The sequence below is a fragment of the Channa argus genome, chromosome 6, assembly GCF_033026475.1.
Source record: "Channa argus isolate prfri chromosome 6, Channa argus male v1.0, whole genome shotgun sequence".
NCBI lineage: Eukaryota > Metazoa > Chordata > Actinopteri > Anabantiformes > Channidae > Channa > Channa argus.
Window position 1 is genome coordinate 1,121,105 of NC_090202.1, and position 18,358 is coordinate 1,139,462.

General features: G+C 39.6%; 1 protein-coding gene across 10 annotated transcripts in view; it reads left to right on the forward strand.

Moving 5' to 3' along the window:
* Positions 1–2,262: 2,262 nt before the first annotated feature.
* The window catches only part of msi2b (musashi RNA-binding protein 2b), a 248,973-nt gene continuing 232,877 nt past the window's right edge, over positions 2,263–18,358 (forward strand). For 6 of the 10 annotated variants that reach the window (XM_067507482.1, XM_067507485.1, XM_067507484.1 and 3 more), the window contains exons 1-5: positions 2,264–2,461; positions 3,353–3,393; positions 3,616–3,697; positions 4,211–4,295; positions 17,346–17,387. In XM_067507482.1, the coding sequence (XP_067363583.1) occupies positions 2,400–2,461; positions 3,353–3,393; positions 3,616–3,697; positions 4,211–4,295; positions 17,346–17,387 (312 nt within the window). In that variant the 5' untranslated portion in view covers positions 2,264–2,399. Of the gene's footprint in view, positions 2,462–3,352; positions 3,394–3,615; positions 3,698–4,210; positions 4,296–17,345; positions 17,388–18,358 lie in introns of all 10 variants that reach the window. The other 4 variants (XM_067507483.1, XM_067507488.1, XM_067507487.1 and 1 more) reach the window with 1 other exon arrangement.

Consider the following 18,358-nt stretch of genomic DNA (forward strand, 5'->3'; position numbering starts at 1 on the left):
TAACATTTATTTGAATGTGCTTCGAACAGCGACGGATGGGGGTCCAACTAGTGTCAGCGGTAGACATTTCAAAAATAAGTTCAATGGACATACGCCAATGGACGACCACAGGCTTGATGTATCACAGCCATAAGTAGGAAAATGAACAAATAAGTCACACTGCTGGGGTTGACTCTCAGCTGAAAATGTTGTCATTCTTATATCTGCATCTTGTTCTCTGTCAGATATGTTCTGTGCTGTCCTGAAGAGTTAACAACAATCTTTTACAGTGTATTGTATGTTTTGGCCTACCTGGCCAAGAAGGGGGATTCAGATTCTGAATGTTACTGTAACTCCCTGCTGGCACAAACAGTCCGTGTCCCCTAGAGACAAAGCACACACAAAGCTAAAAGCACAAACATTAGGGAAACACTCTGCAAACTAGAATACACATACAAAAATAAAAGTGCAAACATTAAGGAAACAAGCTACAAAGCAGAAATGGAGCAATGGATAAAGCACCTGTGAAAGCCCAGAAGTGCTCCGTGTCACTAGGGGCAGTGATGAGTTTGTGCCAACTCTTTATAGAGGCAGGGAGTCTGAGCCGGACTCAAAGCTGCTATAAATGTCATCCTGGAACCACTATTAGGCCACTTTATATAGCTCACAGCCTAAAACCTGAGATGACCCAGGCAGTGTCCTGTCTTCTCTCAGTAAGCCATGTGGTAATTAAATACTGGCTTTCCTGTAGGATGCATTTTGATACTTGTTATAATTCATTTTGTGAGATAAAATCTGGGATCAGAAAATATATCGTGCTGTGGATAATGAAGTGTCCTGAAGTGCAAATGTCAGATAGACAGAGCTGATCTGCCCGTCATCACAGCTCTCTTATGACCATTGTAACTTTCAGACTCTGTGTCACACTCACCAAATGGGTTTCTTGACTTTATTAAATTGATCCTTACACGAGCAAGCAGTGGGCATGTTTATGCAGGTGATATAGAAGCAGTAACAGCTTTATTTCACTGTAGCGTTGTTGACCTTATGACTCTGCTCATAGATTCACAGATCCTGTAGTGAAACATGCATCTGCGTTAAGGATGAGATCAGCACCATTAAAATTAAATATCCTTTCATCTGCAGAAAAAAAGCATGGACACATTTTTACAGGACAATCTCCCCTTTGTCGATGCAAACTGCATTATAGCCTTTAAGAGTAATAGACACCTGGAAACAAACAAACAAAAAAATCTATTTGAACAAGATGTTGTCCAACAGCTTCTAGTAGTTATTGGAACATAAGCGAAAGAAAATTTTAGGTAACCTTGTAATTTTAGAAGGAAGTTATGTTGGATGGATGGGACACAATACAGACTTGTATTTAATTGTGTAAAAATTGTGTGTTTTTATACAGTATGATTTCACAGTGTGATTTATGATAAATAATAATAACAGGTTAAATCAACTATCTTGAAAACAAGATCCATGAAAAGTGAGCACACGTGTGACTGTTGCAGTCAGTGGTGTCCAACTGAATAATAAATGATGTCGGTGAAGATTCTCAGTCAGCCAGGTTTGGTTACCTGAAGATCGAATCATGTCAACTGGATTTCTTTCTTCTTGGTTTGGAAAATGAATCCAAAAAGCTTCTTCAATATAGTAAATTACAAGTGTAGCTGCACAAGCCCCAGAAAAAAATAGCTCAAAGGTGTAAGGATTGTCCATGGTTAATCCCTCCACCAAAGCTGTAATTGGACGGTTGAATTATTTTTACTTTGGCACTAACAATGCCTAAGAACCCCCCCAACACAGACCACTTTATTAAATAACACTTTGTTAATCCCTGGTGGGGGAAATTTCTAAGTGCAGAAACTGGGCAAATGTTACAGTAAAAATTACTTTTGGCAGGGGGGTCGCCAAATTCAAAATGAACACGCTCACATAATTAATGTCTTAAACAATGTTTGATCAATTTCCATTTCATCTGATCACTGGTGAATATTGTATAAAAAAAAATCCAATAATGCTGTTGTTTTAGGACAAACTAGTTATCAGAGAAGCTGTTTGTAATATCTTGTTCTTTTCAAGTGTTTTCAGCCTAAACAGCTGTGTGTGCTCCGTCACTTCTAAAAGTTATACCGCTCGCCTGGTTTATGATCCCTGAACACATCCCTCGATGCTACATATCATTTAATTGAAAATCGGACTGAACGGTTCTATTAATGTGGGCGGGCTGTGGAAACCTGACGTCAGTGTTGTTTGTCAGTGACGCTGGAGGAGGGACCACAGACCGGACTGATCCCACGTGTGACGGAGCGCTGCATTCCCGGCTCGCGGACACTGTAGCTGCGCTCCTTCTGCCGACCTACCGTCTCTGTGTGTGTGTCCGTTAGTCACTGCCTGTAGCTGGCTCAGATATGGAAGGAGACGGGAGCCAAGCCACGTCTGGAAGCCCGGCTGATCCGCAGCACGACCCGGGGTAAGGTTACAGCCTGTCATTATCCACGCTGCATTTGTCACACAGGATTTGGGGTTTTTGGAAAAACTGCATGTTTGCAGCTCCACTTCGCTCCGTCTGTCCCGCTGCCTTCCGGGTCCGGTCAACTACACGTTTGTTTGGTTATATTAACAAAACGGGCCTGCCCCCCCCCCCCCCCCTCCCCCCCCCCTCCCCCCCCCTTTTTTTTTGTGGCAGTGTATTTGCCTGACAGGTTCTAAAATGTGCCGTTATTACGCGTTCGCGAAGGGCACGCGCCAAACTTCGTTTAGAAATCTGGGAGTTAAATAGTTCCGTATTTGCTAGCAAAAATATAGTGCGTTAAAAAGAGAGTTTGAGGTATTTTATACGGGTACAGCATTTTCTGGTGAAATCGGGTTATTGTTTCCAACGTTTAACCGCACTTGAATCCAGTGACACCCAAAAAATGAATTGGTTGCAAACTGCTCATTACAACCTAAAGTAACGTTACTGAGCTTTTAGGATGGAGACATGTTTAAAGCCGAAGCTATTTTTAAAAGTTCAACTTTGCTGTTATTTGTGCAGCACGCTCTATTACACGTATGCCGAACCGAAACCTGTGTTCATAGCAACAGTAACAGGCTCAAGTTTTGATCTGTCAGGTACGTCGCTCTGCCAGGGCGCCAGCAGGCTTTAACTGCCAGATGTTTCGAGTGGAAGTTGGTGCAGAAGAGCCTCGCTCCGTAGCGGAGCTGCTGCCGCTGCCTGCCAGGCTACATTACCGCCGCAGCACTGCCTTTATTTATTCCCCGCTGGCTCTTTATCCCGCTCCTGCCACTCAAGTAGTTAGCTCTACATCAAAATGGCCGATTTGAAATGTGTCTTGACTTCTTTTGCTTCTTCTCTTGGCAGAAAAATGTTTATCGGTGGCCTCAGCTGGCAAACTTCACCAGGTAAACACCGCGTTCCGTGTGTGTGTGCGTGCGTGTGTGCGAGAGAGAGAGTGAGAGTGGGCTGCGCGTGCATGCAGCGCAAGGTTATTTAGATTTCAAGTCCTCCATTCGACCCCTGTGTAACAGTGACATTGACTGCTCACATCACACACTTCTCTTCTGATTGAACGAGGATATCTGAGACCTATAACCCTCTGTTTCTTGATTTCTTTTCTTTTACAGACAGCCTTAGAGATTATTTTAGTAAATTTGGGGAAATCAGAGAATGTATGGTGATGAGAGACCCAACGACCAAACGCTCCAGGTAAATACACAGAAATAATCAAAGCGTTAGAAAATAAATAGCTTTCTGCACTGACACCACGCAGCCTTTTACCTGGATTTGCAGTTAGCTGAAATAGTAATAGAGTTTGACATTGACCACGGAGCTGCAGCCAGTATTCCCTCTTCTGCTGTTTCCCTCATTTATTAGGGTGTAATGTCTTTAGAAAGGTCATTGTGTTTAAAATCTTAAGTGAAAAGCAATTTAAAGGTCATTTCCACTTGCTGCATTGTAGTGAAATGTAAAGTCATAACACTCTTTTATGCATTGCTCTTTAAATAATGTAATTAATGAAATTGCTAAATTATTGGTGGACACAAGAACAGGCACATTGAGATGTAGGCTATAAGAAATATTTGTGCAGATTATGCATAGTTTGAAATACAACCATATGTGCAGTAAAGTAGCTTATTGGGATGTGAGAAATATGTGACATGAGTGACAATGTTGTGTTTGAAAATGTCATATTTATGCCTTTGTGTTGTCTCTCAACAGGGGCTTTGGCTTCATCACTTTCGCAGATGCTGCCAGTGTAGATAAAGTCTTAGCTCAGCCGCACCACGAGTTAGACTCTAAAATGGTACGTTCAGCTTCTTTTGTTTGTTTGTTGCATGAAGAACCTGTGATTGTGTCTGGTGAGACTGTGTTACATTCACCTAATAGCAGCACAGCTTGTCCTGACAGAGCAGAGTTTGCAACACGGACGCTCACAGATTTGCTGAATTTGGGGCTATAAATTTACGCCTCATAGAACTCAAATTTTAACTAGGTTTTGATTTAGTTTGTGTGATTAGAGTAATTGCCCTTTTAGGATTTACAATAAATCAAATCACACAATGTGATACTTTCCTCAGATTTGCCCTCTCTTCTCTTTTTTTTGCCTTCTCTTCTCCTTTTCCTTTCGCTCACATGTAGTGACATTTTGTGATATAGGAAGACAGAAAATTGAGGTGTGATAGCCAGTCCCCCACCCCTTCCTCCTCACATGGAGCATGTCTAGTGGAACACAAGAGAGTGGGGTAATTTGTGAGCAGGGCTGGTTAAACAAAGTAGGTCAGCTTGGGTGACTGTTGAGGAAGCCTTTGACAGCTGATTTACTGAGGCAGTAGCACAGGTATTGGAATAAGCACAGAGATACAGACTGAGACTGTAGAAAGGTTGTGTCACCTTAAAAGTGAAGTGTGGAGGGCGAGTGGGGAAACTCTGCACCCACTGGTGCCAAAAACAGAACCGAACGAGAAAAGTGAAAATCACAGGCTGATACAGTGACCTTTACTTGGATGTGTTACTTTTAAATTAGCAGTTCATCAGCTGTTGGATTAAATATTACTTTAGTTTTCTTGCTCTGTTTATGTTGGGACTGACTCATCTCGGGGTATCGGGTGAGAGTAAAACAGGTGCATTGGTGCAGCTTTAGCCGTAACGTGGATGTTGTGGCAAACTCTTAACAAGAGCATTGAAAGGAGCCAGTTGAGGTGGTTCAGCCATCACCCCAGGATGCTCCCCGGGCACTTCCCTGTGGAGGTTTTCCAGGCATGTCCAACTAAGTGGAGACCCAGAGATGCAGAACACACTGGAGATGTTATATATCTCATCTGGACTGGAAACCTCTTAGGATCCTGCCAGAGGAGCTGCAGTGCTGCCGTGCCCAGAGTCTGGATAAGTGGCTGAAAGTGGATGGATAGGATTTTTAAATTATTATTGATGACTGCTGCTGCCTCATAGCTAGAAGGTCCTGGGTTCAAACTAGTTTATTGACTCTTTGCATGTTCTACCTTTGCTCACGTGAGTTTCCTGCCACAGTCCAAAAACATGCATGTTTGGTTAATTGGTGACTCTAAATTGCCCATGGTTTTGAAAATGCCTGTTAATGGTTGTCTGTCTATGTATGTCTCTCTGTGTTGGCCCTGAAATACACTGGAGACCTGTCCAGGGTGGACCCCACCTCTCACCTACTAACAGCTGGGAAAGGCTCCAGCCTATCAGGGAAAAATGGAAGAAACCTCAGAAAGAGCTAAATAGTAAATTAACTTCCTGTCCACCATATTGTGACTTTTTAGATTTATATGGGCGTATTCCATCTCAGTGGGAAACTAGTCTCTCTCTTCCTGGTGCCTCAGGGTTTTCACTTAGGACTGTGTCCTATATCCTCCTCTGTTCTGTATGACAATGGGACATCACCTACGGCAGCTGGGGAATTTTATCCTCAGTGATTTTCTCCTCCTCACCTTCTCACATGTTAGTCATGGAGCACTGTGCTGTACAAAGATGTGCTTTAATGTCAGTCCCCTCTTCATGTTGTCAGCCTACAGCACTGCTCTGGTGCCATGTCACTGGCTGATTTGGCTCCTCTTTCCCTGTGACTGTTAAATTTGGTGTGTTGTAGTTTGGTGATTTGAAATGATCTGGAGTGTGAGGGTTGAGGGACTGCAGGATTGACCAAGACTCAGTGCTGAAGATGACTCTTGTTGATCAGTGTAAATGATAGTAAAGCCTTTATACACACACACACACACACACACACAGACTCAGACACACCTTAAATTACTTTTTAAGTTAATTAAAATAAAAAAGGCCCTTTTTCTATTTGAAGTAACACTTAACTGAATTACAGTTCTTTGTTTGAGAGCCAGTCTGAATTTCAGAGACAACGGAGAGCAGCACAGCTGTGAACAGCTGGAGGTTGTTTGCTTAAAGCCCTTGTTGTAGTATTTCAGTGTCTGACTCTGGCGACTCCAAGTGGTTCTTTGTCAGAGACAGTGGCAGACAGGAAAGGATGTTGTCCTCTTTCAAATGATTTCTGTGCATTTGACATAAATTGGGATGAGACATGATGTGGTGAAAGGTGCAGGTGACAACACATGGTATTTGAGTGGTTGACAAGAAGGAATATTTGTGTTTTTAAAAAGGGTTCAAACGTAATCTCAGGAAAGCATATTGTTCATTTACTAGTTGTGCATAACAGCATAAACAAAATGTTCTTGCTATTTCAGGTTACACCAAATTTCATGTTGTATACGACGATAAATATGATACTGAAATAATTAAAAATGTTCTTAAAGAAGTTCAATAACATTAGTTGTTTTTTAAATTTTTGTTTGTGTCTGAGTAACAAAAATCTTGAGAATAGCATCTTTCAATATGCACTGAATGACAAAAATGGTGAAAACAAGGGTAATTGAAGAATACATTTGAAAGTTAAGGCTTTAATTGTGTTGAATCTTTAATTTTCACCATTCAACTACTTCATTATGTGTTCTCTGAATTTTCCTTTACCTAATGTCTACGTAATATGGTGTGACAGATTTTCCATGTCACATCGTATGATATTTGTTCAGTTATGAACATGCCACGTGTCATTTTCCACGTGGCATGAATCATTTTTAAGAATGAATAACTCAGATTTGCAATAAGTATCTTACTTTTCTAAATACCACCAAAAACCATAAAGGAAAGGCTCAGGGTCTGAGCTTTTCAATTAAACAAATCAAAGACACCAGAGATATTATTACAAAGTCTTGGTTGAGTATAAAGCTTTTCACCATATTGATGATGTGATGTTATTGCCTGTCACACTGTATGATGTCTATTTTACCAACTGCCAGATCCTTCTTTAGAATTGTGCACAGACCTCAACACTGTCTTTGTTAGTGAAATCACTCATGGTTTTTACTTTAAATGCATCAATTACAAATATTTTCCATAGATAAAGGGACATACACATAAGGTCACACATGGTCTCTGCACAACATTTAACTAACCAATTAATTTGGATATTTTGATTACAATTTAAAGTAGAGACTTAATGCACCAACAGCACTAAATATTATACATTGTGCTAATATACTATCAGTTACTGACTCTATTGGGAACAGTTATAGAATAGTGAGTGAAACCTGCCTTTCTAGTTCAGATCTAAAAGTGCACATTCAGGAACACAAATGTGCTACTGAAAATGATGCTGATACGTTTGCAGTCTTGTTGGGAGACAGAACACACTGGAGGAAATAAAACTCTTTTCACTGTTAGATTCAGATGTTTATCACAGTGGACCATCCATACATCAGCCAGGCTGGGAAACACTGGGCTTTACAGAAGTGAGCTACACTCAGTAAGATGTGATCGTTCTCCCGTTAGTGTCAGTACATCTGGGTTTCACTCTGTTTGCCTGAGGAAGACTTGCACTAAATGTCACAGTTAGTATCAGCACAGGGGAAATTCCAGTGTTCACTGTTAGCTCTAATACCTGTAGAGCAGCTACATCACAAAAGAACACCTCTGCACTTGCAGTTAGACTAGACACTATTGGCTTGTTATTGATTAAAATGATATTTCTACTTCCATGAGAAGTAAATCTAACATTTCAAAATGTAGTCTGTGTTGTTTTAGGTTACATGTAGGTTGTTTGTAGGATGCATTACTTTCTGCAATTTGTAATAGAAACGGTATTGATTTTAAACCACATTCCTGTTTAATGAATCATGTTGTGGCATATTATGTGTCTGTGTGTTTTGTAATGTTTTTCTGTGACTAGTTTCCTTGTTTGTTCATATTTTAGTTATTTTTATAAGGCAGTGCACATGAATCGACGTTCGTGAGTGCACGTGGCTCAGCTCAGCAGCTAATTCGCGCCCATAGTCGCTCTCAGGGTAATTGCTGCCTTTCTCGGCAAGGATACATTAACAACGATGAACAAGGATAAACTAAAACACAGAAATTTCAAAAAGGATGTGTAGATAGTGTGATGTTTAAGATCGGAGGAGTTAATAAAGTGCAATTAAAATAAAATCAGTGTTCCTTATGTCAGAAAATGAAAGTGATTTTCTTTTCTAAACTGATAATATACAATGAGTATTGAACACATCACCATTTATCTCAGTAAATATATTTCTAAAGGTGCTATTGACATGAAATATTCACCCGATGTTGGTAACAATCCATGCAATCCACACATGCAAAGACACCTAACTATAGATGTCCATAAATTAAGTTATGTGTCATAACCTGAAATGACACAGGCCTTCCTGAAATTTATTCAACACTTCATGAAAAAGCCTTTTTTGTAATGACAGCTTCAAGACACCTCCTGTATTAAGAAACTAGTTGCATGCATTGCTCAGGTTTAACTTCGGCCAATTTTTCCAGACAAACCGTGTTCAAATCTTGAAGGCTCAGTGCTCTTCTTCTATGAACCTTTTAGTTCTTTCCATAGATTTTCCATAGATTCAAGCCAGGTGATTGGTTGGACCATTCTAGCAGCTTTTTTTATTTCTCTGAAACCAATTGAGAGTTTTCTTGGCTATGTATTTGGGATCATTATCTTGGTGAAATGTCCACCCTCGTTTCATCTCCATCATCCTGGTAGTTGGCAACAGATTTTTATTAAGAATGTCTCTGTATATTTTTCCATTCATCCTTTCCTTAATTATCTGAAGTTTTCCAGCCCCATATATACTGAAAAGCAGCCATGAACCATGATGTTCCCACCTCCAAACGTCATGCTCGGTGTGGTGTTTTTGGGGTGATGTGCAGTGGCATTTCTTCTCCCAACATGGTGTGTATTATGGGATCCAAAGAGTTACATTTTGCTCTCATCTGACTAGATTATATTCTCCCAGTATTACACAGGCTTGTCCAAATGTTGTGCAGCAAACTTTAAACAAGCTTCCCCACAGTTTTTCTTCAGCAATGGAGTCTTGTGTGGTGAGTGTGTAAACAGGCATTGGCATTTGAGTGCATTACGTATTCTTTAAAACTATGGTCCAAGAGCCTGGGAACGCTTGTGGAGATCTTCAGACCTGGAATTAGCAGGTACAACTCTTCTGATGATTCTTTTTTTAAGGTAAAAGTAAAGGGCTTTATTGGTCATTATACATACAAGGTGTACAACAAAAGTGCATCAGATGGAGGATTCGTCCTGAGGGGCCGACTCAGGCCAGACTATGGGCCAACCTTTACTCCTCTTTCAGAAATATTGTGAGGAGCACCTGGTCCTGGCCTAGTGATGGGAGGTCCGGGTCATTTCAAAGATTTGTGTCTTTTGGCTCGACTCCCTTAAAAGAGCTGGCTCTTACAGCTCTCAAATGGCTCCTTATATTTTAGCTTAATTTGGCAGTTATGAATGGTTTGTGTGTTGCAAGTTTTTTTCAGTGTTTCATAAAAACAATATACAGTTACTATTGCTTAACATTTTAATCAAACCTTTAAATGAACAACTGAACACAGAACCACAGAAAATCAAATAAATTATGGCCAAAGTCTTAACATTATGACATGTCTGCCCTCCTTCCTTCTTTCACACAGCGGTATGATCCTAGTCTGTCCTTACATGTGATTGGCCACATGGTGTGCACATCAAAATAAAGTCCTGCCCCTTTCTGCATGGATTCTCAGGAGAGCTGAGCAGGAGCGGCTGAAGATTCAGAGTCGGCTCTTCTCGTTTGCTACAAAGAATCGGCTCTTAGAGCCAGCTCGTTCGCTAACAACACATCATTATCATGGCTGGCTTATGGTGAAAATATGTTCTCTTCACTTCTGAATTATGGCCCCAGCAGTGCTCACTGGGACATTCAGAAGTATAGAAATCCTTCTGTAAACAGTGGTAATGAGACACTTTTTTTATAGGTCATCAGTTTGGACTGAACCAGCTAAAATTTGCATTGACAAGGGGCAGTTTTTGTAATTACTGATAGATTTCAGTGGGTGTCTTGGTGATTCATGTCTGTTTGCACCTCCCTGTGTTGATTGCATGGGTTGTTACCAACTTCTGGTGAACATGGTGAAAAATGGTGATGTGTTTAATACTTATTTTAACCCCTGTAGAAGTGGGGGTGGGCGATGTGCTGTTTTAAACAGAACAGATCTTTAGAAATAATGAAACACACTATAGATTAAGTCAAAGTTAATATGGACTATGATAATTAACAAACAAACAAACTCTATTCCCAAAACTGTTGCACATGCGATGACCTGCAATTCATTCAAAGCATATCAATATCTCAATATATCAATAATATTTAATATTTTATATCTGCTCATTTCATAGTTTTACAAAAGCTGGAACTGGGCAAACGGGGAAGATTCAAAAAGTTATGTAATGCTAAAAAATACCTTGTGTAACATCTCACAGATTTTGAGGTTAACTGGCAACAGGTAAGTACCATGTTTCAGAAGTAAGGTTGTGATGCGGTTCATCACTCTGTGAAGAGACTGTGTGTACAAATAGTTCAATTGCAATTTGTTTAAAGTGCAAATTTTGAACGGTTGGCTCACAATTAGACCCATCACATCTGTCCACTACTGTGTGTCTCCATGGTGTGCATTAGACCACTTCCAGATTTTGTTTCTGCTGCATTTCATCATTGTCCAACATGCAATCACATTGCTTGGGCTGTCACAGTCTGGGGGTTACAGGCCATGGGAACAGCGGGAGAGTTGTGAGCTCTGGGAGGCTTTTAACAAAACAACCACCATTTCTTGAATTCATGACGTATCCTGCAATGGGGACGCATCAGAATGCAATAGTCTTAAGACCACCTCCACAAGTTGTGTGGGTGAATCAATCTCCGGTCATTTTAGTCAACAATAGCCAATTGTTTTACAGTCACGCTGTAAGCTTTATGTGCCGGCCGCAGCTCAAGCATTGTATTAATAGAAGTGCACTTTGCTGCATGTTTGCAGCTGAAAATGTGTAAATATGGCTGCTCAGAGATGATTCAGATGAGCAGGACACCCCCCACTCTACTGCCCTCCCAAACAGTTTTCCTCCCTTTGTTTAATCATGATGAAAAGTGATAAAGTTTGCAAAGAGGAGTGAAATGGGTGAAGTATGAAATAAAATCATAATAATAATTGTTAGACTAGAGTAGTACCTGCAATAACAGATTAACAAAGGAGAACTACACCCTAGTCGAATCTACCCATTTCTGGCAGTTTGTGTTTAACAAATTTGTTCAGGGATCTTCTGTCCGTCAAAATCATCATTCAATCCACATAGACCTGACTTTGTAAATAACAGTCATCAGGGAAGGTAACAGCATATTTTTGGTATTTAATTGATTTTAAAAAGGCTAAAAGTGAATAATTTATCTAGATCAAATTGTTAAATTATCCACAATAGCTTTCTACAATGACCTGACATCTACCATCTTGCTGGTTTGTTGGCTTCTGGACTGATGGTGTTTGGCCCTCCCCTCTGCCAGAGCTGCTGCTGCAATGTGTGCACAACTATTGCTCTGCTCCTCACATTGTATTTTTAAAAAATACTTTTGTTAGAGGAGTCAGGTGAAACTGAGTGTGCAATGTCCCTTTGAGTATGATCACAATTTAAGTTCATTAGTGCACTAAACAAACAACTCTAACTCTTGAGTATGATGTGATGAGTGCTCTCAGCTGCTCTTTTCATGAACACACATACAGTATACATCATTCATGCTGGTTAAGTCTGTACAGTAGAGTTGAGTTATGACAGAGTAGGTGAAACTGTGGGTGGCAGCAGACTGAATACCTACACAGATCACAGGTGACTCTCCCAAACACTGTTGTGTTCATCAGCAACATTCTGTCTTCCTTTTCTCTGTCTGCGGTCACAAGCTCTCAGGGGGCAACACACGCACACACACACACACACGCTAAGGGCTTTTTCGCCTCCAAATATGTGCAAGGAAGGGAAAGCAGAGCCCTTCTTTGGGAGGAGGAGTGGATGAGGGCGGTGCAGTCGGCCGTATTATCAATGCCACATTTGTTCTGTTCTGATGGACTGACTAACATGAGCAGCTCTTGGCTCATTGCAGCTGCAGTGACTTGTGTTTAGAGCATACAGCAAGTCTGCAGACTTCAATACTTTGTCCAGTGAATTAATTTCTGTTTTGGCTATTTTTAAAAAAAGTTTATGCTGATATTGGTGGTTCATTTAGGTGATTTCTACTGTCACAGTCATGTGCTTTCTGCTGAGGGCCACCTGCTGATTGATTGAGCCTTTAATTTGTTTAATTGTTTGTTTCATTTTGAAGTAATTGTCCAGATTGTAAGTAATGATACTTTTTCATCGGTTAGAAATAAAATAACAAACTATATAAGAGGGCAGGTTTTTTTAACGATATTTTAAAGCACATGTGATACAATCACAAAGTACTTTGCATTTTCCATTGTTCTGTACTTGTTGCCCACACATTTCCAGAGTGTTGAACCTTACCCCATCCTTAAAAAAAAGAATATTTTATTATTTTTTATATATATATATCTATATATATATAGATATATATATATATTGTATATCCAGCCATGACATTTGTCAGTTTCAACAATTGAAAAATTGTTGAAACAGATTTCAAATAGATGACCAATTTAAATTACATTTTACAATTTCCCACATATTTGGAGACGGGTATTATATGATTAAAAATGACTTTTTAATGAATAAAAAGTGGCTGAAAATTAGTTTAAAAAATTGCATCATTAAATATGTTGACAAAAAAAACTTTGCTTTTTTCTTTTTTCAGAATAAGTGGGTACTAAATTTTGACAAACTGCATAGTATTGGATACCTTTTACTTTAAAAATACTCGCCTTATTAGTTATCTCTAATGCCCATCTCAGCTATTGCTTAGCACGTATCATATAATTATTAGAATATATGCACGGTGCTTAAAAAGTACTAACAGTATAAATAGATTAAAGTTCACAGGTTGTTTTCCTTCTATTCCCCACACTTTGCACATTGTTCTTCTGTACTGACATATATGTATTGGTAAGCACTGTAAATTTGGCAATTAAGTAAGTTGAGACCTGTATATAAAATAATTACCCAACCCTTTTCATATAAAGATCACACATTTGGTTAGGATATAATTAATTACAACAATTAAGTTAAGTTGAAATCACTAATAGCTGTAATTAACAACAAAAAGACATTAAAATATACTAAAGTTGGGATACGATAAACAAAATGTACATAAACATTGCATCTGCCATTCAGTCAAGTTGCTGTTTAAATGGAGGTGTATCCAGTCTATTAAGGATGTTTACACCAGAAGAAATGAATTCCCTGCATTTCTGGAATTGGGTCAGATGTGAGGTCATAGTGACCTTGACCACTGACCATCAAAACCTAATGTTCCACTGACATATTCTGTGCTGAGTAACACTCATTTTGGTACATTTTGGTCTATCTGTGAGTGGACACTTGCACCAAATCTGTAGAAATTCTTCCAAGGTAATATTGCGCTGTCAAGAATGGGATGGTCATGAGGTTACACTGGCCTTTGACCACCAAAATCTGATCAGTCCAAGTGGACATGTGTGTCAAATTTAAAGAAAAGTTCCTAAAGCAATACTTAGATAAGACTTTCACATGAAAAGGTCTGACATACCCAAAAATGTTCTGTAATGCTTTCGACCTTGGTTGTCATGGCACACAGGCTGTATGTAAAAGGAGTTTTACTTTATAGTTTCTAAATAATTTAGTTTCATGTGCGGCCAGAATCTAATCAGTGTATCTTACAGTTAGTGTACCATTAAAGACAAATGAATTCCATTTGCTTGTGTAGGAAAATGAGTGTTACTCAGCACAGAATGTCAGTGGAACATGAACAGTTTGTATGATGAGTTTTGTATATGGGTCAGGGTACAAGTGATTCATGAAAACATACAGTAAAATCTGGTGGACATATAAAAGCGATCTCTGACTCCAACTCTACATGATTTTCTTGTATTGTGACACCTTTGCTGGTAGTCTGAAAATGAAGATTCATTGTTAAGCAACGGGCTCGACAATATCCAATCTCTGCTGCCAGTTAGTGTTTTTTTCTGCTGTAAAATACTTCTGTTTCCACGAGTTCAACAAGCAGGCAAAACACCACGTTAATTAGCTCTTTGTGTGTGTAATTTGTAAATCATTGCAGCTTTATTGACCCCCCCCTCCCCCTTCCTCCTCCTCCACACATACTTAAAAAGAGATTAGATGTGATGTGGAATGGTCCTGTGATTGGGCAGAGGTAAATTGCTAGTAGCTGTAGATGCTATTAGCCATCTTTAATGGAAACAGCGATTAACTAAATAGGGAGGTGGGGAAACACATACATATACACAGAGAACCACTTATTTTCTGAGTTGTGAGGACACTCACTGACATAATTCTCTTCCTAACCAATTACCCAAACCTTCACAATTAAATGCCTAACCCCAGCCTTAACCTATTCCTAATACAAACCTAATCTTAAAACCAAGTCTTAATCCTTAAACACTTGGTTTTGATACAAAGACGCACACACACTGTCAGCACCACTCTGGTTGCAGGGAATCAATTTTTTCTTTATTCTTCGGAACAATAAAAAACTTAAGCACAAATGTACCTTTTATTTTGAAGTATCTGTTGTGATTCAGCTTGTTGCTGAGTGAAATCCGTGGTACCTGTGGTGCCTTAACTCCTCCTGTGTCGTGTTGCTAAATTAGTGTGTTTCCAAGTACTTCAATAACTGTGACACCCATTTGGTGCCATGTATACATGCACCTGGGTTTCTAATAGGCTTTTTGCCACAATGCAGGCAAAGTAACAGTGGACAGGCTGGATGAAAGGACATATCATTATACGTAATGATAATTTGCCTATTTGTTAAATTTACCCACTTTTTCACTGTGAGCTCTGTCTGTCCTGTCCTCAGTCAGAGTCTCAGAGAGTCCTATGAAGCTCAGGAAGAAGCTTTGGACTGCTCCATAATGGAAGTGAACTATCCTCCTTAAAGTCCTTTTTCCTGTGCAATTTAAATGTATCAGTAATTGTTGATGCCAGTGCTCCAGCTCCTGCCAGTCCAGTGTTGGCGCTGCTTTATAGCAGCTCTAGGCTAGTCGTGTGTTATGCTTGTAAAGAAGTTGCTACGAGAGAAGATTACCCCATATTTTTCACCTCAGATACCTTATTTGTTTTCTGCTACTCTACATTATTGCCACTGACATTAATGCACTTGGTAGTGAGTCCAACCTGTAAATTCAGTTTTTAAAACAGTACAGACAAACACTACAAGCTCTTCATTCACTTCCTTAAGGTTAAAGTTCAGGTTGGATTTAAAAAATTTTAAATTTTTGCTGTAAGAATTCAGTAGAGGTTTATTTTGAAATCTTGGTCCGTTCTTCAAGCACTTTGCTGTTGATTTGGGACTCTCCATCGATGATTGCCATCATTTGAACATATCATCTGATGCCGATGTCCTAGGGTTCCCATCATCTTTGATGCTCAGTGACCAGTTGGAAAATGGGCAAACCACTTCTGGGCAGTTCTCTCAGTTGGTGCTTGTTTGTTCTCAGCTTTCAATTCAGTAGATTGCACAACCCAAATTAACTTCTTCCTTCAGTTTTTATCTCTTTCATGGCCCACAAACCTAGAACTTTAAGGAAAATTAGAGAATAAATATTTATTGTATTGTTTCAATAACAATAATTCATAATAAGAAAACCTTTCTTTATTATGTTTTGCTATAACAAAAAGCTATTTATTCATGGTGGAGGCAATAAGCTGCCATAGCCTACATTGTTACTGTTAGGAGAGACAGCTACTGTCAGAAATCAGTGGGTGTCTCCTGCCCTACAGCAAGCTGTGAGGGGGCAGTGATGAGTCAATTATTACTTGATGGGCCTCAATATCTCACAAGAAGATCTGGCAGTAGGAAAGTACAAGACACACAGGTGAAGTTTTGTCTTGTGCTAAAGCAGTTTAACTACGCCTTGCATTCACAGGAGTGTTTGGGGAGTAATCAGGTTACTGAGTTTGTGTCTCTGCTTTAAATATGGCTTTCCAGTAACCCATGTTACAGGGCATGTAAACACATTCTGATTACCCTCCTTGCCAGTTTTCTCGTCTGTTCTGTGTGTTTCTGATTAAAGAGCAGCATCAGTGTGGAAGGTGTGAAACACCAGCATCATATAAAATCCTACATTGTCGCCTGTACTATACATATTTATACAAGGGGTGGACTTGTTTGCCTTTTTATTAATCCTTCTTTTTTCATTGTTGCTGACTGTGTTATATTTTCGGTTTGTGGATGCACTCTTCAACAGGACACTCGTCTTTGTTGAGACATTAAGGCTTAAATCCTTAAGATTTCTCACAAACCAAACTCTATTGTTGATACTACTTATGGACAGAATCCTTCTGCAGTAGTCAATGGTTTCACATCTGCTGATTACTTCAATCTAATATAGTAGATGTTAGTATTACTAACCAAAGTTCCAGTGCAGGATTAGTGGATGTGGCTCAGTTGGTAGAGCAGTTTTCCTTGGACCACACACTGAAACCCTAATTTGTGGTGCCTTGGATGTAGCAGCTGTCCACGAATACTTTCCCATAGGGATCAATAAAGTATGTCACGATCAAATAAAAAAATGTGAGGTGCTGAATTCTCTCAGCTCATGCTTTGTTTGGCAACTCTGTAAACACATAAAACAGTTGTTCTTCTCTTGTATTTCTAGCAAAGTCACGGCTCAAGGTGTGTTTTCTGCTCCCATAGGTTGATGCAGCCTGGTTTCACTTCGGACTCCCAGACCCGTTGTAGCTGGATGTTTCAACTGTCTGAGCTGTATTTATTTTTCAGTATTAGAGATGTCTGTTTATTAACTTATTGTTTGTTCCCTTCTGCAGATTGATCCTAAAGTTGCCTTTCCTAGACGTGCACAGCCCAAGGTAAGAACACTTTTCTCTTTTATAATTTGCAGATGATTTGCAGATTATAATGGTCGTTGTTAGAACAAGGTGATTGAGGGATTTAGTTGCATCCATTTCCACACGTGAATCAATTGATTGATTGATTGATTGATTGATTTTGTATGCACCATTCAGTTATAACATGGGTTACGGTGAGGGTTGTAAGTGTTAATGTTGTGATGGACAGGGGTCAGCGTGGGAAAATTTAACGTTGACCATGATTGACAGGTGTCCACCATACAGTCCATCACAGCTTGCTGTGTAAGGGGCTTCATATCTGCAGTGACCACTGTCTATCCCAAAATTATAACCACAATGTTGTGGTTGATGTATAAATAAATATAATTTGCTTCAGTTGTAACACAGAGGTCTGTTACTATACAGTGATGCAGTTCATTTAGACACGTGTCTTGTACATGAGTCCACTTGTTTTCATTTTTCTACAAAGGTGCTGTGTGACTGACTGTTGCATGCTTTTTATCACACTTTGCTGGTTGGGAGTTGAGAGTTAACTGGACTCAAAGCTAGACAACACACTTTCTCTAAGGTGGGATGTTACTGTAGAGTTGACTACTACCGAGGGACATGTTTCCTTCTATGCTCTGTTGTATTTTTGTCTGCTTGAAATATATCTGCTTAAGTCAAGATGGCAGTTTGATAATTTTAGTGACTGCTACGACAGCGTGCAAGCTTGGAAACACCAAATGGTTTCATATTCAGTACAACTTGCGCACAACAAACAGCACTACAGTGTTTGGCAGATTTCAACAAAGCTTTGATATTTTTCGCTGTGTTAACTGTGCTAGGTAGGGAAGCAAGGGGAGCATTTGCATTCATTATGTGAAAATATATAAAATTGTCTCAAGGACATCCACAACAATAAAGGAGAGCTGCAGACAGCTAGGTTGTGCAGCCAGCATCTGTGAAGGAGCTAAGAGCTGCAGAGTGGT